The sequence below is a fragment of the Schistocerca piceifrons genome, chromosome 7 (assembly GCF_021461385.2).
Source record: "Schistocerca piceifrons isolate TAMUIC-IGC-003096 chromosome 7, iqSchPice1.1, whole genome shotgun sequence".
NCBI lineage: Eukaryota > Metazoa > Arthropoda > Insecta > Orthoptera > Acrididae > Schistocerca > Schistocerca piceifrons.
This window is the reverse complement of record NC_060144.1, coordinates 189,994,598-190,015,526: the sequence shown is the minus strand read 5'-3', so window position 1 is coordinate 190,015,526 and position 20,929 is coordinate 189,994,598. Positions and strand designations below refer to the sequence as shown.

Sequence of the window (20,929 nt, the reverse complement as noted above, 5' to 3'; positions counted from 1 at the left end):
CTTGGATGGAGAGTCAGATATAGAAGTAGCTTTGGTGTTGCCCCTGGGAAGTGTGTTGGGACCCTAGCTGTTCATGCTGTATACAGGTTGTTACAAAAAGGTACGGCCAAACTTTCAGGAAACATTCCTCACACACAAATAAAGAAAAGATGTTATGTGGACACGTGTCCGGAAACGCTTAATTTCCATGTTAGAGCTCATTTTAGTTTCGTCAGCATGTACTGTACTTCCTCGATTCACCGCCAGTTGGCCCAATTGAAGGAAGGTAATGTTGACTTCGGTGCTTGTGTTGACATGCGACTCATTGCTCTACAGTACTAGCATCAAGCACATCAGTACGTAGCATCAACAGGTTAGTGTTCATCACGAACGTGGTTTTGCAGTCAGTGCATTGTTAACAAATGTGGAGTTGGCAGATGCCCATTTGATGTATGGATTAGCACGGGGCAATAGCCGTGGCGCGGTACGTTCGTATCGAGACAGATTTCCAGAACGAAGGTATCCCGAGAGGAAGATGTTTGAAGCAAATGATCGGCGTCTTAGGGAGCACAGAACATTCCAGCCTATGACTCGCGACTGGGGAAGACCTAGAACGACGAGGACACCTGCAATGGACGAGGCAATTCTTCGTGCAGTTGACGATAACCCTAATATCAGCATCAGAGAAGTTGCTGCTGTACAAGGTAACATTGACCACATCACTGTATGGAGAGTGCTATGGGAGAACCAGTTGTTTCTGTACCATGTACAGTGTGTGCAGGCAAAATCAGCAGCTGATTGGCCTACACGGGTACACTTCTGCTAATGGTTCATCCAACAATGTGTCAATCCTCATTTCAGTGCAAATGTTCTCTTTACGGATGAGGCTTCATTCCAACGTGAAATTGTAAATTTTCACAATCAACATGTGTGGGCTGACGAGAATCCGCACGCAATTGTGCAATCACGTCATCAACACAAATTTTCTGTGAACGTTTGGGCAGGCATTGTTGGTGATGTCTTGATTGGGTCCCATGTTCTTCCACCTATGCTCAATGGAGCACGTTATGATTTCATACGGGATACTCTACCTGTGCTGCTAGAACATGTGCCTTTACAAGTACGACACAACATGTGGTTCATGCACGATGGAGCTCCTGCACATTTCAGTCAAAGTGTTCGTACGCTTCTCAACAACAGATTTGGTGACCGATGGATTGGTAGAGGCGAACCAATTCCATGGCCTCCATGCTCTCCTGACCTCAACCCTCTTGACTTTCATTTATGGGGGCATTTGAAAGCTCTTGTCTACACAACCCCGGTACCAAATGTAGAGAATCTTTGTGCTCGTATTGTGGACGGCTGTGATACAATACGCCATTCTCCAAGGCTGCATCAGCACATCAGGGATTCCATGCGACGGAGCGTGGATGCATGTATCCTCGCTAACGCAGGACATTTTGAACATTTCCTGTAACAAAATGTTTGAAGTCACACTGGTACATTCTGTTGCTGTGTGTTTCCATTCCATGATTAATTTGATTTGAAGAGAAGTAATAAAATGAGCTCTAACATGGAAAGTAAGCGTTTCCGGACACATGTCCACATAACATATTTTCTTTCTCTGTGTGTGAGGAATGTTCCCTGAAAGTTTGGCCGTACCTTTTTGTAACATCCTGTATTAACGACCTTGCAGACAATATTAACAGTAACCTCAGACACTCTGCAGTTGACGCAGTTATTTATAATGAAGTACTGCCTGCAAGCAGCTGAATAAATATTCAGCCAGAGCTTGGTAAGATTTCAAAGTGGTGCATAGACTGGCAACTTGCTTTAAATGTACAGAAATGTAAAACTGTGCACTTCACAAAATGAAAAAATGCAGTACCCTACAACTATAATGTCAATTAGTCACTGCTGGAATCAACCAACTCACACAAATACCCAGATTTAACACTTTGTAGGGATATGAAATGGAATGATCACATAGACTCAGTTGTGGGTAAAGCAGGTGGTAAATTTTGGTTTATTGGTAGAATACTGGAGAAGTGCAAAAAGCCTACAAAGGTGATTAGAAATCACTCATCCAACTCATTCTATAATATTGGTCTAGTGAGTGGGACCTGCAAGAAATAGAAATAGCATATTATATTGAAGGTACTGAATGAAGGGTAGCATGAATGGTCACAGGTTTGTTTGACCCATGAGGGAGTGTTACATATGCTGAAGAAACTGAACTGGCAAAGTTTTGGAGATACCCACAACCTATCCTGAGAAAGCCTACTTACAAAGTTTCAGGAACCAGCTTTAAATGACGACTCTATGGATAGACTACAACCTCCTATGTATCGTACACACAGGAATCATGAGGACAAAATTACTCGTAGAATAACTAAACGGACGACAGAGGCATTCAAACAATCATTCTTCCTGCACTCCATATGTGAATGGAATGGGAAGAAATCCTAATAACTGGTACAATGGGACATACCTTTTGCCATGCACTTCACGGTAGTTTGCAGAGTGTAGATGTAGATATAGACACAGATACAAATAATAGTGACCATGTGTACATGGTTGTGCATATACAAATGTGTATATGTAGCTATAAATTTAAAGATGGACTTTGTCGGGGAGCTTAGTCTACTTTTATATATACTTTTAAATGTGCCTGTCTGCCACTCAATGCCTCCTCCACATGGTGGGTAGCAATAATCAAATTAATGTTGCAAATATCGTTGTATGTAATGACACTGGCAATCATCACTAAGTGCTATGGGCTCAAGTAGTTGTTGCAAGGTGCAAGTTGCTTATGCCAACAGAAAAGTACTTAATTGTTTATGACCATTACAGTCTAACATCTGTATAGTTTGGCCCTAAAAATTTGAAACACTTTGTAAATATTATTCTCAGAATTTGAAAAACACTACAATGAAGTTAAAAAACACCAGGTCAGAATAAATATTAGGAAAAAGTGATGTTCCAAATAAACTATCATACAACAAAAAGTTCACATCAAAAAACATGTCAAAAGTAAACCAGACCAATCCATATGTATATAAAGCTATAGAAATTATTCAAGAACTTAAGTAAGAGTGTAGTAGGTCATTGTCATAATTTTTGAGCTTCTAAACTACCTCACAAGGTAAAACATGCAAAGTTCTTATGTTACAATTGCCAGAAAAGTAATGGCTGTAAATGGCAAGTGTCTTAAGAGTTGAATTTCCAACAAATATTGAAGTAATAAGTCTATGAGCATGTTTTATATATTTCAGTAGTCGCAAGTCATACCGTGGTTGGATCTTTCGCATGGATGCAAATGTTGAACTCTTTGTTAAAATGATAAAGGAAAAATTAGTAATTTTCAACGCAAATTTTTACATAATTTTCAACTGAAATTTTTAAATTGCATAAGTGGTGTCACTTTGAAAAATGTGGGGATGTAAGAAAATAATGACATGTAGAAGAAATGGCACATCAGGTACCAATCCGAACAGAACCAGCACATTCTTAAGACACCTGAGAATAGGTTGTACATAAAGTGCTTCCCCAAGGAAGGAGACATTTGTAAGACCATAATGTCAATGAAGTGAACAATGACAGCAGTTTTAAAATGAGAATTTCCACAATACAGCTAACAGATAATGATGCTGAGAGCAATGGTAACATCTATGGCTGGTCATTCTGTCTGCAGTTCTGAAGTTTGTACAAGCAGTATATAGCAACACAATTTACATAATGTAAGATGACAATCACCAAGGAGTTCCCAAATAGTAGCATTTGTTCTAAAAAGGAAATGCTATTATGAAGATGCTTGATTAATATCGAGAGATCCAGTGGCTGAGATATTGCTTAAACAATCCCCTTCTCTTCTCATTACCATGAACAAATCATATTCCCATTAAGAAGCTCATACTTTCCATGGTACGCTTGGTCTTTTGAGGGTATATTTCTAATCAGTGACAGAACAGTACCTTCTTAACCAGTTGTTGAAACAGTAAGCACAGTTGTCAAAAGCTGAATCTCCAGCTTTCAGAAATTTTAAGTAGTTCATAGCAAAATATTATCATAAAAAGGGTAGTATAATAAAAGAACTGAACAACAGAAAATTCACTACAACCTCAAATTATGAAAGAAAGGAGGTATGCAAACTAATTCAGAAATAGCAATGGACCAAAAAATATATTTTACTTCTGCAGACTTTATCACACCTCCAGCCACTGTACTCTTACCCTCACATTTCCACATATCTTATCTGTCCATTCTTTCCGATGAAAACCAAACTTAAAAACTGCAAAAGTTTTTCCAATTTCTGTGTGTCAGCCCTGCTCCAACAGTATCTGGTTTTGTTGCTGGTAAGTAGTTTTCATAACACACTTCGGTAAACTTTACCAAATTTCAATAAAATCAGCTCTCGACATACAAAGAATATAAACGTGTGTAACTTTCTTACCTGGAACAATGTCTGAGTGGGAGAAGGACCAAATGGATTCAGACTAGAGTGGTTAACCTGGCGCAGTGGGGAACCTAGGTCATTGAGATGAGACAACTGTTGTGTCAGTGCCATAGTGCCTCCCTCCGCCACAGTGACAATAACCCATATAACATCTGAAAGTAAATTTGCAATATTAGCCAAATGCATTTTTATGATACAGGAACTTCTAATGTGTGTAAAGTTAATTTTAAATTTCCTAGATCACAGTTTGCACAATTTCAACTCAAAAAGGTTGCAACGATACTTCAATATATGTAGGCTAACAGAAGATACAAAAGAAGTTTATTACAGAGCAATTTTTTTCCAAGTTGTTTGGTAGCTTTTTTCAGTTATAAATAGTTTAATCCAACACATTTTAGCATAAGTAACACAGTACCTATCAAATACCTAATCTTCAATCCATAACACTACTTGTTCCACAGAACTGTAGATATTTCTTTCGAAGTTGAATAATAATGGAAATATGTAAAATGAGGAAAAAGCAATCACTCACCTGTAGCAGACGCTCACGCGAATTTGTGTGTGTGTGTGTGTGTGTGTGTGTGTGTGTGTGTGTGTGTGTGTGTGTGTGTGTGTGAGAGAGTGAGAGTGAGTGAGAGAGAGAGAGAGAGAGAGAGAGAGAGAGAGAGAGAGAGAGAGAGAGGGGGGGGGGGGGGCGCACACGAATGTTTGTAGTTTCTAATGGAAAAGAGCCAGAGCTCTGTGGCTAGTCAACAGTTATCTGTTGTGTGTGTATGCACCACATATTAGCCTGTGAGTGATTGCCTTGCTCTCACTTTACAGGAAGCTTAAGTTGAACATTAGATGTGACCTATTGTCCAAAAACTATTAAAGAGCAACAGCTTATTTATTGTTCCCCGTGGTAAAATGTTATTAGTGCACTTACTGTTACTTTCTTTTCTGGTTTTAATACAATTTATAGTACACATGCATGATGGGCAACAGTACATCATAAATTTTGCAACTATTTTACTTTGCTGTCCAGATACTATACCAGTTTCAACATTGTGGCTAGCACATTATGTACATCAACTATCCATAAATCATGTTACCTCTGTTCTGGTGTTTTCATGTTTTGACTGTTGTGCACTATGTTTCTGAGAAAGAAATAGAATTCTAAGTGAGAGTTTAAAAAGCTAGTTTTACTTGTTGGTATCACTGACTAAAGCTTCACAGAGTTCTTGCTGCATCAGATTTGTCAACGTCGAGATTTCATCTCATCAGAAATTTCAATAGGTCAGCTAAAGCATCTAATGGTTTACTCTGATCGCCTGATGACAAGAGATGAAATGGCTGAAAGCTTGAGACTGACAAATCTGACACTGCAAGAATTCCATGAAACTTTTATTCTGGCGAGGGTTTGCCTAGAAGAGAGTAGGAAATCGCCTAAAAAAATCAACAAGATAATCAGTGTAACAAACCAAAGGCTGTCAACCCTTTAACAGTGGGGGCCAAAGTTGTGTATGTGCTCTGTGGCACAGTTGCAGTTAGGTGCTAGACCAGATCTCGCACTATTGCATTTGGTGCATTCAACTGCAGTGGAGGTTTGAGACTCGTGCTTCTTCATCACTTTTGTTTTTAGTAAAATGAAACGTGCCAGTGAAATCTTACCACATTATACAGTTTCTTGTAAACTCAATAGACAGCTTTTCAAACAAAGCTGAGCTGTAAAGAGCTGAATTGATACTCTCTTTTTGAGGATGCCACAAAGTATATCACAAATAATGTAACACCAGTAAATAAATTGATTAAGGCTTGCAGTATGGGAATTTATGAAATTACCACAGCTGTAAATGTGTTTACACGTATATTTAATAGGAAGCAATACATATGGGTGTAAATATTGTAAGTAAATACAAAATTTTAGTATCTGTCAAGACCCCAGAACAAAAGAGAAAGGGATAATATATTTGACTACATCAGAGCAATGTGACTGGTGCACCAACAGCACATCTGAAGGAAGAAAGGAAGATTCAGGTTTAATGCCCAATTGATACCGAGGCAATCAGAAATGCAGCACAAGCTCGGAACATTTCAAGGATGGGAAATGAAATCTACTGGGTCCTTTCAAAGGGAATGTCCTCTCATTTGACTGGAACAATTTGGGGAAACACAGAAAACTTAAATACAACTTCTAAGTGCTAACCACTGCGCCACCTCACTCAGTGGTAGCCCCCAAGGTGCCGTCAATACACACACTGTACCTGAGGCATACCAGGTGCAATCTACCACTGGTTCAGTCTCGCGAGTTCTGTGTGTGAAGCTACACAAATCGCTGAACTCATTTTTTGCACAGTAATATTTGGAATATTCATTGACCTAATACAGGAAAGTGCCTTGTCACAAAATTTTCAGTTCCAAAGTTAAATCTTTACTCTTCTTTAATTACAGTTTCAATAAATAAAAATACACAACACACTTATAACAGTAAATGCATCACAGATGGTGCGCTGGAACAGTGGCACTGCTGTACTCTGCTGTCCACCTCTGTTAACTATTACTGAATGAAAGAATATTTTCCACTCAGAAGTTACACCCAGCCTTGGCTGATCTACTAAGGTTCATGGAATGATTGTTATGGACTGCTCTGAAGGAATGGATATGTTACAAGCATCTGCGTAGCACACTCGCCATACAGAGTTATCTATGTGTATAACAAGGACAAGACAGAACTGGTATTGATTGGTTTAAAATTACTGAAATTTTAACAGCAAGAAGAAAAGCAATGTTATGATGACTAGTTATCTCTTTGGTACAAAAAATGAGATGTAAGGTGAAGACACTTTATTTTGTTGGTGAATCCTATCTTATTAAAAATGTAACACAGTCCAGTATGAAAGGTACTGTCTTAATACATATGTCTCAGTAACAAAAGACAAGATATGGTCATGAATAGAACAGTGAACCTGGAATGTGTAGAATAAATCTCTTTTATTTCCATCTATGATCACAAACACCCCCCCCTCCCCCACCCCCCATGAACCTTGCCATTGGTGGGGAGGCTTGCGTGCCTCAGCGATACAGATAGCCATACTGTAGGTGCAACCACAACGGAGGGGTATCTGTTGAGATGCCAGACAAACGCGTGGTTCCTGAGGAGGGGCAGCAGCCTGTTCAGTAGTTGCAGGGGCAACAGTCTGGATGATTGACTGATCTGGCCTTGTAACACTAACCAAAACAGCTGTGCTGGTACTGCGAATGGCTGAAAGCAAGGGGAAACTACAGCATTAATTTTCCCCGAGGGCATGCAGCTTTACTGTATGGTTAAATGATGATGGCGTCCTCTTGGGCAAAATATTCCGGAGGTAAAATAGGCCCCCATTCGGATCTCGAGGGGGAGGGGGGGACACTACTCAAGTGGACGTTGTTATCAGGAGAAAGAAAACTGGCATTCTACGGATCTGGGCGTGGAATGTCAGATCCCTTAATACGGCAGGTAGGTTACAAAATTTAAAAAGGGAAATGGATAGGTTAAAGTTAGATATAGTGTGAATAGTGAAGTTCGGTGGCAGGAGGAACAGGACTTTTGGTCAGGTGAATACAGGGTTATAAATACAAAATCAAATAGTGGTAATGCAGGAGTAGGTTTAATAATGGATAAAAATAGGAGTGCGGGTAAGCTACTACAAACAGCATAGTGAATGCATTATTGTGGCCAAGATAGACATGAAGCCCACGCCTACTACAGTAGTACAAGTTTATATGCCAACTAGCTCTGCAGATGACGAAGAAATTGAAAAAATGTATGATGAAATAAAAGAAATTATTTAGGTAGTGAAGGGAGACTAAAATTTAATAGTCATGGGTGACTGGAATTCAGTAGTAGGAAAAGGGAGAGAAGGAAACATAGTAGGTGAATATGGAATGGGGTTAAGGAATGAAGAGAAAGCCGCCTGGTAGAATTTCGCACAGAGCACAACTTAAACATAGCAAACACTTGGTTCAAGAGTCATAAAAGAAGGTTGTATACATGGAAGAACCCTGGAGATTCTGACAGGTTTCAGATAGATTATATAATGGTAAGACAGAGATTTAGGAACCAGGTTTTAAATTGTAAGACATTTACAGGGGTAGATGTGGACTCTGACCACAATCTATTGGTTATGAACTGTAGATTAAAACTGAAGAAACTGCAAAAAGGTGGGAATTTAAGGAGATGGGACCTCGATAAACTGACTAAGCCAGAGGTTGTACAGAGTTTCAGGGAGAGCATAAGGGAACAATTGACAGGAATGGGGGAAAGAAATACAGTAGAAGAAGAATGAGTAGCTTTGAGGGATGAAGTAGTGAAGGCAGCAGAGGATCAAATAGGTAAAAAGACGAGGACTAGTAAAAATCCTTGGGTAACAGAAGAAATATTGAATTTAATTGATGAAAGAAGAAAATATAAAACTGCAGTAAATGAAGCAGGCAAAAAGGAATACAAACGTCTCAAAAATGAGATAGACAGGAAGTGCAAAATGGCTAAGCAGCGATGGCTAGAGGACAAATGTAAGGATGTAGAGGCTTATCTCACTAGGGGTAAGATAGATACTGCCTACAGGAAAATTACAGAGACCTTTGAAGAAAAGAGAACCACTTGCATGAATATCAAGAGCTCAGATGGAAACCCAGTTCTAAGCAAAGAAGGGAAAGCAGAAAGGTGGAAGCAGTATATAGAGGGTCTATACAAGGGCAGTGTACTTGAGGACAATATTATGGAAATGAAAGAGGATGTAGATCAAGATGAAATAGGAGATATGATACTGCGTGAAGAGTTTGACAGAGCTCTGAAAGACCTGAGTCGAAACAAGGTCCCGGGAGTAGACAACATTGCATTAGAACTACTGACAGCCTTGGGAGAGCCAGTCCTTACAAAACTCTACGATCTGGTGAGCAAGATGTATGAGACAGGCGAAATACCCTCTGACTTCAAGAAGAATATAATAATTCCAATCCCAAAAAAGCAGGTGTTGACAGACATGAAAATTACCGTACTATCACTTTAATAAGTCATGACTGCAAAATGCTAACTCGAATTCTATACAGACGAATGGAAAAACTAGTAGAAGCTGACCTCGGGGAAGATCAGTTTGGTTTCCGTACAAATACTGGAACACGTGAGGCAATACTGACCCTACGACTTATCTTAGAAGCTAGATTAATGAAAGGCAAACCTACGTTTCTGGCATTTGTAGACTCAGAGAAAGCTTTTGACAATGTTGACTGGAATACACTCTTTCAAATTCTGAAGGTGGCATGGGTAAAATACAGGGAGCGAAAGGCTATTTACAATTTGTACAGAAACCAGATTGCCGTTATAAGAGTCGAGGGACATGAAAAGGTAAGCAGTGGTTGGGAAGGGAGTCAGACAGGGTTGTAGCCTTTCCCCGATGTTATTCAATCTGTATATTGAGCAAGCAGTGAAGGAAACAAAAGAAACATTCGGTGTACGCATTAAAATCCATGGAGAAGAAATAAAAACTTTGAGGTTTGCTGATGACATTGTAATTCTGTCAGAGACAGCAAAGGACTTGGAAGAGCAGTTGAACGGAATGGATAATGTCTTGAAAGGAGGATATACACTCCTGGAAATGGAAAAAAGAACACATTGACACCGGTGTGTCAGACCCACCATACTTGCTCCGGACACTGCGAGAGGGCTGTACAAGCAATGATCACACGCACGGCACAGCGGACACACCAGGAACCGCGGTGTTGGCCGTCGAATGGCGCTAGCTGTGCAGCATTTGTGCACCGCCGCCGTCAGTGTCAGCCAGTTTGCCGTGGCATACGGAGCTCCATCACAGTCTTTAACACTGGTAGCATGCCGCGACAGCGTGGACGTGAACCGTATGTGCAGTTGACGGACTTTGAGCGAGGGCGTATAGTGGGCATGCGGGAGGCCGGGTGGACGTACCGCCGAATTGCTCAACACGTGAGGCATGAGGTCTCCACAGTACATCGATGTTGTCGCCAGTGGTCGGCGGAAGGTGCACGTGCCCGTCGACCTGGGACCGGACCGCAGCGACACACGGATGCACGCCAAGACCGTAGGATCCTACGCAGTGCCGTAGGGGACCGCACCGCCACTTCCCAGCAAATTAGGGACACTGTTGCTCCTGGGGTATCGGCGAGGACCATTCGCAACCGTCTCCATGAAGCTGGGCTACGGTCCCGCACACCGTTAGGCCGTCTTCCGCTCACGCCCCAACATCGTGCAGCCCGCCTCCAGTGGTGTCGCGACAGGCGTGAATGGAGGGACGAATGGAGACGTGTCGTCTTCAGCGATGAGAGTCGCTTCTGCCTTGGTGCCAATGATGGTCGTATGCGTGTTTGGCGCCGTGCAGGTGAGCGCCACAATCAGGACTGCATACGACCGAGGCACACAGGGCCAACACCCGGCATCGTGGTGTGGGGAGCGATCTCCTACACTGGCCGTACACCACTGGTGATCGTCGAGGGGACACTGAATAGTGCACGGTACATCCAAACCGTCATCGAACCCATCGTTCTACCATTCCTAGACCGGCAAGGGAACTTTATGTTCCAACAGGACAATGCACGTCCGCATGTATCCCGTGCCACCCAACGTGCTCTAGAAGGTGTAAGTCAACTACCCTGGCCAGCAAGATCTCCGGATCCGTCCCCCATTGAGCATGTTTGGGACTGGATGAAGCGTCGTGTCACGCGGTCTGCACGTCCAGCACGAACGCTGGTCCAACTGAGGCGCCAGGTGGAAATGGCATGGCAAGCCGTTCCACAGGACTACATCCAGCATCTCTACGATCGTCTCCATGGGAGAATAGCAGCCTGCATTGCTGCGAAAGGTGGATATACACTGTACTAGTGCCGACATTGTGCATGCTCTGCTGTCTGTGTCTATGTGCTTGTGGTTCTGTCAGTGTGATCATGTGATGTATCTGACCCCAGGAATGCGTCAATAAAGTTTCCCCTTCCTGGGACAATGAATTCACGGTGTTATTTCAATTTCCAGGAGTGTAAGATGGACATCAACAAAAGCAAAATGAGAATAATGGAATGTAGTTGAATTAAGCCGGGTGATGCTGAGGGAATTATAATTAGGAAATGAGACACTTAAAGTAATAAATGAGTTTTGCTATTTGGGGAGCAAAATAACTGATGATGGTCAAAGTAGAGAGGATATAAAATGTAGACTGGCAATGGCAAGGAAAGCGTTTCTGAAGAAGAGAAATTTGTTAACATCGAGTGTAGATTTAAATGTCAGGAAGTTGTTTCTGAAAGTATTTGTATGGAGTGTGGCCATGTATGGAAGTGAAACGTGGATGATAAATAGTTTGGACAAGAAGAGAAAAGAAGCTTTTGAAATGTGGTGCTACAGAAGAATGCTGAAGATTAGATGGGTAGATCACATAACTAATGAGGAGGTATTGAATTGGATTGGGGAGAAGAGAAGTTTGTGGCACAACTTGACTAGAAGAAGGGATCGGTTGGTAGGACATGTTCTGAGGCATCAAGGAATCACCAATTTAGTATTGGAGGCCAGTGTGGAGGGTAAAAATCGTAGAGGGAGACCAAGAGATGAATACACTAAGCAGATTCAGAAGGATGTAGGTTGCAGTAGGTACTGGGAGATGAAGAAGCTTGCATAGGATAGAGTAGCATGGAGAGCTGCATCAAACCAGTCTCAGGACTGAAGACCACAACAACATCTACAACAACAACTACAACAACAACAACATGATCACAAAATTGCTAGTACCTTAGACTACCAGTTTCAGTCAGTGGTGACAGTCGTCAGATCTATTGGAAAACTTACCCTAATACAATGTCACAATGTTTTCATTGTATTCGGACATGTAGAGTATGGAAAAGTCACACAGAACACTGGGTCTGGTAAGTTCCTGAACCGGGGTTCTGGGTGGCTTTTCCAAAGTCTCCCCTTTTCCTCAACCTCACCAATCCTTTTCCTTCACCCCCCTTCCTTCCCCTTCAAACCCTTTTGCCAGAAGATGGAGCTACTGTCTCTGAAAGCCATGATATGTAATATCAATTACATGTGTGTTTCCTTGGTGAGAAAATTCTTTTATCTGTCCAGTTACGTTATATTTTCAAAAATTGATTATTTTCATTTCTGACATTAATAGAAGTAACAACAATGATGAATAAATACAGAGTTCTGAAGACCGATATTGATTGTAATATGCAGCAGAGCCAATGGCTGGCCTCGCAAGTAAGTAGCCCGTCAGGTTGGGGAGGAGGCAAGCCAGCAAGGTATGCCAAGGCTGGTTAGGTGGAATCCATCCAGCTGTTCACTCTGGTGAGCCACATGCACTGTTCTGTGTACCACACAAGCCAGGCTGCAATGCACAGGCTGGGCAGCATGAGATTTGCATCATGTGTTGGATCTTTTGAGGAGACTGTGGGAAACCACTTTAATTTTGTAGAAATTTGTAATTCTAGTAAGCCTGTACATCTTACAGGTTATGGCTATCACATCCACCAACAGGTGATCCCCCCATCTTTTGTACTTAGTTCCTGTCATTGTAAGTTGCAATGGTTTGTCAGATATATTATACCACATTGAGCAGCACATAGGTTGCATGAACAGGTGCAGGAAAGATGAGGACTAGAAAGTATTCTAAAAAAAATCCTCTGTGGTGTGTGGTGGTGGTGGTGGTGATATGTGGGCTACGGTTTACTTTATGGTGCATATCAACAGAGAAGAAACTACATGAGAGGGCAGGTGCTGAACCAGTGTTAAAGGCTGAGACTGAACACAATTCACTGGGTCACAATACTTATTTTGTTTCTAATGAGCAGGTGTTATACTGTGCTTCAGATGGTTCACTTAAAATGAATTCTTTCCAAGAATTGTGATTAAAATGAAATCTTTCCAAGGATTGTGACACACACAGTCACGGTTTCACAGCATCCAATGAAGAGGAGGACTGCAGACATGCTTAGAGTAACTAGTCAGGATTTTGTGTGCACCTAGGCAAAGAAGCTTATGAAGATTTAACTGCCCATGGTTCCCAATAACAGCATAATGCACTATATAACAGAACTGTGTACTCCATGCTTTTGAAAGAAAGGAAGATCGAGGTTACCTCCCGTGAACAACAAAGTCATTGGAAATGGTGCAATGAAGAAGCAAATAACTTTTAAAAGGAACTATCGTGGCATTAGCCTGAAGTGATTTAGGGTAAGCACAGAAAACCAAAATCAGAATGGCATGACAGGTATTTCAACCACCATCCTCCCCCATACGAATCCAGTGTTTCATTGTTGTGATATCACACTTCGCCTCATGCTTTTGAAACATTCCTCATGGAATGGTTGCACAATGTAGCTTCTGCCAGTGGTACCATATTAGTTACATGTTACATAGATCATACCTTTATCAAGGTACTGTAGAACAAGTTAGTTTACAGTATATGTATACATGTGTGTTAACATTAATGATCAGGCTTAAATATTAAACCACAGAACACAAAAGCTGTTTTAAGGGCTAATGAAATTAACTCAAGTGAAAGGTGCAACATTAGAATCTTTTCTGAGACAGAACAATGTATGTAATTGTAAAATATTGTGATATTTGAAAATATCAGCTCATGGTGCAGCAGAAGTAAAATCATTTTCTTAGAGCAGATTCACATTTTTCCTTGCCCGAATGTCATCCAGTGTTAAACCCAGCAACAAAGAATAGTATCTACAGTTTCTCTGGTACCATCTTTCCCATGTGACAAGCTCCTTTCCCTCCACTGCTGGTATTCATGGTAAACACATCATACCAATACCAATTTGTTACATATTTACACGACATTCAGCCTCATAAATCACTTCATTTATCTGAATCACTCAACGGTAAGATTTTCTGTACCACCTTGGACGAGAGAGGAGAAAAGAGAGAGAGAGAGAGAGAGAGAGAGAGAGAGAGAGAGAGAGAATTCAACAACTAGGTGACACCCAATGCTCCACCTCAATCCATTAGTTTGGCATATGCATAGTCAACAAAATAACAATGGAAAATCCAGAATGAAATCTAACAATATTATGAAAAGGAAAGCTGCCACTCGCCATATAGCAGAGATGCTGCGTCGCAGGTAGGCGCAACAAACAGACTGTCACAAATTAGGTTTTGGACAGTATGGCCTTCGTCAAAAATAGACACCACACACACACACACACACACACACACACACACACACACACACACACACACACACACGACTGCAGTCTCTGGCACACTTCAGCCACACTTCAGTTGACAGACACTGCAGTCTGTGTGTGTGTGTGTGTGTGTGTGTGTGTGTGTGTGTGTGTGTGTGTGTGTGGGGTCTATTTTTGATGAAGGCCATACTGTCCAAAAGCTAATTTGTGATAGTCTGTTTGTTGTGCTTATCTGCGACTCAGCATCTCCAGTATAAGGTGACTTGCAACTTTCCTTTTCACAACAAAATAACAAATTTCATGTATGCATATTGCTATGAAACATAAAGCTACACTATCATTAAGAAATGGATGACCTATTTGGGAAATAGGAAAAGCAAAATAATAAGTACCAACTACCCCATCTAAAGAAAAAAAGTAGAGAAAAAATTCAAACAATGGAGAGGAGCACAAAATAAACTATTCTAACTTTTTAATCTACTTTTCTTTGTTTTGAAAGAACTAATTTTAGGTTCTAGCAAATTGATACTAATGATTCTAGCCTCAGATCAAGTAAACACTTCAGAACAGCTACAGAAATAACACACAGTTTTAAAATTTTTAAAATTATAGTGTGATGACTGGTTATTACTACTGCTACAACCACATATAATTCATTTAGAGAGTATGTAAAATAAGGAAAAGGCAACCACTCACTTATAGCAGACTGATGTTTGGAGCATAGAAATATGTAACAGCAAAGAGTATTCACACAGATTTTGAACTCTCGCTCTTTTAATAGAGAAAGTACACACTACCACACAGCACCCAAATGCGGTTTTGTACTGTTCCCTCCAGGAATAAATATCATTGTTATTCATTCACAGAGTAGAAATACCCAGTGATTACTAATACCTTCAGAGCTAAATTAACTGTTAACACCAAAAACAGTTATCAAAATGTAAGTCAGTTCTTAGAGCACAAACATGACATAATGAAAAGCGATACACTCTTGCCGTTATCTGTCCCAAGAACCATTTTTCACTGCTGGTTGTGGTTGGAACTACAATTCACATGTGGAATTCCAAGTGCAACTAGACATTTTTCATTTATTCAAAGCATTATCTTAGGACCAATATGAAGTCAAAGCCTTGAAAGTTGTGACTATGAAACCAGTTTTATGTGTAAGGAGCATTATACTCACAGTATTTCAATATAATGATATTTTTAGCAAAAAAGTTTAGGATTTAATGTATAATCTACAAAATAGTCATTAGAGACTTAACTCTCAGAACAGACATGGATGGGGAGGGAAGTTGGCCACATCCATTTAATTTTAACAGTCCTGGAATTTGAGTTAAGCTTTTTGAGGAAATCACAGAAAATCTAAGTCTGGATGGCCAGAAAAGGAACTGAAACCCAGTCCACAGTTTAAAGTCCCATGCACTACTATTGAGCAATCTTGCTTAGTCAATACAATTAATACAGTTGAATGAAAATTTAATGAGAGCTGAGTAAGCAATTGCTTGTGTGACTACATAAACTTTCCTCCATATTAACTGATTATATTCTTGTTGGATCCATAGCCGGATCACAAACTCATGTTGATAGTTACACGATCGAGCTGTATACCCAACACGAATATCATAAATCAGCTGTTCATCATTTACAATAACACACTCAAATTTTTCTCTACACCTGTGTGTCATAATACTCTATTTCTGTTGAGAAAATAGACATTTTTATCAAAAATTGGTATGTAATAGAGCTTATGTCAAAACAAAAAAAAAGAAACTGATGTGGTCTCAAACTTATATGGCAACAATTTTTTCAAATCTACACACCGGACTTGGGAGGAGAAAAATGGTGTAAGCCTGTATGAGCTTGAGTGGAATGTACGGTACATCACCTTACCATCGCCAAAAACTACAAAGAATGATTCACAATGCTAAGGATACAAAGCTTAAGCCTAAACTAAAATGTCAGTAAGTAAAATGCCAAATAGCTAGTAAGACACAATAAAAACCAAAGAATGAGATGTTTGAAACAAAAAGCAGAAAAGAAGAAGGGAAAAAAAAGCGAAAAGAAAACTGCCTTCAGTGTGTGTAAGTGCATGATGAAGTAAGGGTTAATTAAAGAAACATTACATAATTACTCTGGAGAGGAAACTTAATTAATCCATTTGTCTACATTATTGATAACTGAACAGTATCATTGATTTCAAAGAATGCAAGTGTTTCATATGAAAAATGTTGCAACTTTCTTTACTATGCCCCTCTTTACAACACATTTTTGTGCATGTGCTCCACCAAAAATGACCCACTGTGAAAATACATGTAGCTTCTTAGCATCCCAGTACACTTCAATTCCAGTACCACTATACTAGGAGGAGTCAATAAAGAATGAGAATGCAAAAGCTTTTCTTTGTTTTTCTTACTTTGTAATTACTTTAGACAAGAGTGCATACTGCCATGCTCTTCTTCAAAGCACTCACCTTAAATAAAATCTGTGCGTCCCAAAACATCTGCTAATATGGACAGATGTTAAGGAAGCCAGGCAGCCATCTCTTGACACCACCTTCAATTCAGAGTTAATTCTGTGTTCTTCATAATACCTTGTGACAATTCACTATACCTCTCCATTTATTTATGATTTCAGGCAAAGTGGAACTAAAAGCTCTGCTCAGCACCGGAGGGTGCAAGTACAGAAGATTTAAGTTTCATGTTCCGTTAATGTTGAGGCCATAAGACACAGCAAAGGTCTGAATTGAGACAAGAATGGACGAGAATAGCACTTCCTTGCGGCCTATTCAAAAGAACCATCCCAAAATTTGCCAAAAGTAATTTAGTGAAACAGCATTTGTAGCCTAAACATGGGTGGCCATACAAGATTTTCAACCCCCAACCCTCCTGCTAACCAGTTCAGTCTTTCAACCAGTGTTCCTTCTAGTCAAAAACTGGCCCTGTGACAATGTACATCACTGCTATATCACTGTCTATGCCAGCTGTTACATAGGAGTTGGAGACAAGGTGGCTTCTTTAAGATAAATCACTATATGGTAATTACAACAAGAAATGACAATTACCCTACTACCTTTACCACCGTGTGAATGACCTCATCCTTCTTTCATACAAGGCAACCTACTGATTACTGAACTGTGCATGTATTCACACTTTTGACGTCACAAAGTTGAAACCAGCTTTCATCATCAGTACTGATAAATTGAATTAGGTTTCTCCGTACTCAAGACATCTTTAAAACTCCTGACAACCACAATATTCGCCTCTTTTCAACTTGGGCAAATGATACCAGTTTTGTGTGCATACGCCCTTCACGTGCAAGTAGTGATAGAGAATAGTGAATGCATTACTATCATAAATGTTCAACTTTCTGCTGATGTACTCATTATTATCCAGCAATTTTTGCTTACAATTATGGCAGCCATGCTGATCACATGACCTGGTAGTAAAATCACCTCGATGCTCCGTTTGGAGTTTAATGGGCTTCCTGCGCCACTGAAATGTAGTTGGTTGGGGGGAGGAACATCTCCACCATGTGCTCTTGCAACATTTTACAAGCTTCCATGTTGATTTCTGCAGATGGAAGCAAAATTTCAAAAGTTGCATACTGCATATTGAGAACCGATGTCATTATTCAGAGGCAACTGTTTACCTGTCACGTTTTGCTCTGGAACTGTTGTCAGGTGCACACAAATTCAATTTTTTCTCATTTTTATATTGCCAACTCGAAAGACTCATCCTCCTCACAAAACACTGTCTCACCATTGCACGTATGCTGTATAAGAAAAAAGAAAAGTCATTCTCATTCTTTATTGATTTGTCCTCACATTATGAACAAAAGCTCTAACCTCATTATGCATAAGCACTTTCAATAAACCAATTAAAATCAAACCAAAATGTACACAACATAAGTACAAAAATTATAAAAATTATCAACAGACTTTGACACAGAGTATACCATACGTTCCAACTTGCACAACAAAGGACATTATTTCAGACCATGAGATTTTAAAGTGAATCTCTAAACATTTCCATGAAGATTGCCCTGTTTTTGTTAGAATACACGCAATGTAACCAGCAATTTGTTTTTCACACTTTTTGTGTAGATCTGAAATGAAATTCTGATGGAATAATGCTCCAAAAAACATAAAATAAAATGCTTCTATGCTAAGTAAAAGCCTTCCTTTCAACACGCAATGATAGCCTTTATCATCAAATTTGACCATGTTCCTTGCATACTACCTTTGCCTTTAAGTGTCATTCTCCATTAATACGTTGACTGCTGCAAGGTTGCTGGCTAACACAACAGATGTTGACACCTGATACCATGTTCCAACATAGGCCACATGCTTCAATACAATTCATACAGTATATAGTGCAGTACTGCACATTGATTGGTATTTTTCGATTGAAATAATATCGATGTTCAGGAAATCATGTACAATATCTTGTTCAATGTTTTGAATTTTGTTTTTGCAACTTTACACATTATCCAAACATACACTGCACCAAACAAAGTCAAGCATATGGCCACCGGCGGGCACAGGACATCAGGAGTGAACTAATGTAGTTACCACTGGCAGCCTTGTAACAGTCAACCTGTTAACACATATTTTCTCAACTAAACTGACATTGTACAACACCTAGAATAGATTTCAGAAAATCTAATTCACAACTATCAGACACCAATCTGAATGCCACGACTGCTCTGGAATGAAGTCACTAGGGCCTAACTCAATCATTTTTCCTTCCTCAGTATTCTATTTAACAGTTAAATTATTAGAGCTTATATCACAACTATATCCCTATTAAAGGATTATCCCCATAATAAGATTTAGTAAAGTTGTTTGTTTTTTCACTAGAAGGGAATATTTCTCAAAATATACTACTGACATAATGATGTATGATGCCTTTTGTTTTCTCATAATCTGCTAGACATCAACAATAGTCCTCTTGACTATGTAGATCATGCATAAGGCTGGAAGAATTTGATTAAACAAGGTACATTTCACATCTGAAACTGAATAAATTTCAATCCAATTCAATAAATTTACTTTATAAATAGCTGTCACATAACTGGCCAAGTTGAGGAAAATTAGCTTCCAAGCAGTCAACGCAATTATTCATTTTGATTCTGAATGTTTACCAAATGCTGATGCACAAGGAACTGAGATAGTATGAAACCTAATACATTACAGTTGCAAGATATTACATCTTAAATGTCAACTACATACCTCCAAAGTAGCAACCTGCTGGTGTAACCATTCGCCACTTGCTCTCATACATCCCTGTTTGTTCAGGACTAACCATTTCAAGAGATATATCAAGTGTACATCCTGGTGCAATTGGTGCTACTGCAAGCCTTTCCGGAGCACAGAGCCTGTCACCACCACTGAACCGAAGTGAACATCCATCTGGCCACATCTCAGTACCAGTGTTCTGAACCCTCCACGATTTTGTGAACCTAGAACAGCAATGCTAGTTATTTCGACAGCAACATGTGTAATTTAGTGGGAGAATAACACAAACTATACTTACTTCGTCAACGGTGGTATACTTTCCCCTTCTCCAACTGTCACATCCCGTACTAGGGACATTGACGGAAGCTTGTATGGTGACTCAAAATCGAAGTACGAGCAAACTGCTTCCTGGAGATTCCTGACACACAAAAGTTTTAGTTATGGACAATGTTCCCTCAAAACATTTATTATGCAACATTTTATATTTAACTGTGACATTCCAACAAAGATACACTGAATGTCAATTTGGGCACTGTTCTGATGAATAATGAATTTTTTCTGGAGATATATGTAGGTCATTATTTTACACATAATGCACGGTGTCTGACAGATACAGTACACTGGTGCATACCCGTTTTCAACATTAGCTTTCGTTATTTGGACGAGAATGTGTTAATAGTAATAAGTCATAATTGTTCTTAAATTACCGAGATATAATTTCTACCCGCAGAAAACATCACTAAGATACTGTTTGTAAACAAGGTACCTACGCGTCATCCATGCACTGAAGGCCGAAAGCAAACGCGTCATTCTAACATGCTTTGCCTTTCCTTTAATACAATTATTTTTTTGCCTCACAAATAGCCAGAAAACTTTACTAATGACGTAATAAAATGGCAATAACGGGCTATAGGAACCATTTGTAAATATGGGCTACATAACCCCAAAACAATTGTATAAGTAGAAAAAATTCTACTATTTGTATGGAAAGGAGGCACAAATATTGCTCCCAAGGGTAAATCACAAGGAAAGAGGTCTTTTTTTCAGTATTTATTATTGTAAGATTGAAATTTATAGTAATG

At 39.8% G+C, this 20,929-nt stretch overlaps 1 protein-coding gene across 1 annotated transcript in view; it reads right to left on the bottom strand.

The window, feature by feature from the left end:
- LOC124804693 (protein ILRUN) overlaps window positions 1-20,929 on the bottom strand; it is a 41,771-nt gene that overhangs the window by 20,473 nt on the left and 369 nt on the right. The window contains exons 2-4 of the mRNA XM_047264945.1: window positions 20,146-20,265; window positions 19,842-20,071; window positions 4,433-4,587 (exon numbers count right to left, since the gene is read on the bottom strand). Coding sequence (XP_047120901.1) covers window positions 4,433-4,587; window positions 19,842-20,071; window positions 20,146-20,265 — 505 coding nt within the window. The remainder of the gene's footprint in view (window positions 1-4,432; window positions 4,588-19,841; window positions 20,072-20,145; window positions 20,266-20,929) is intronic.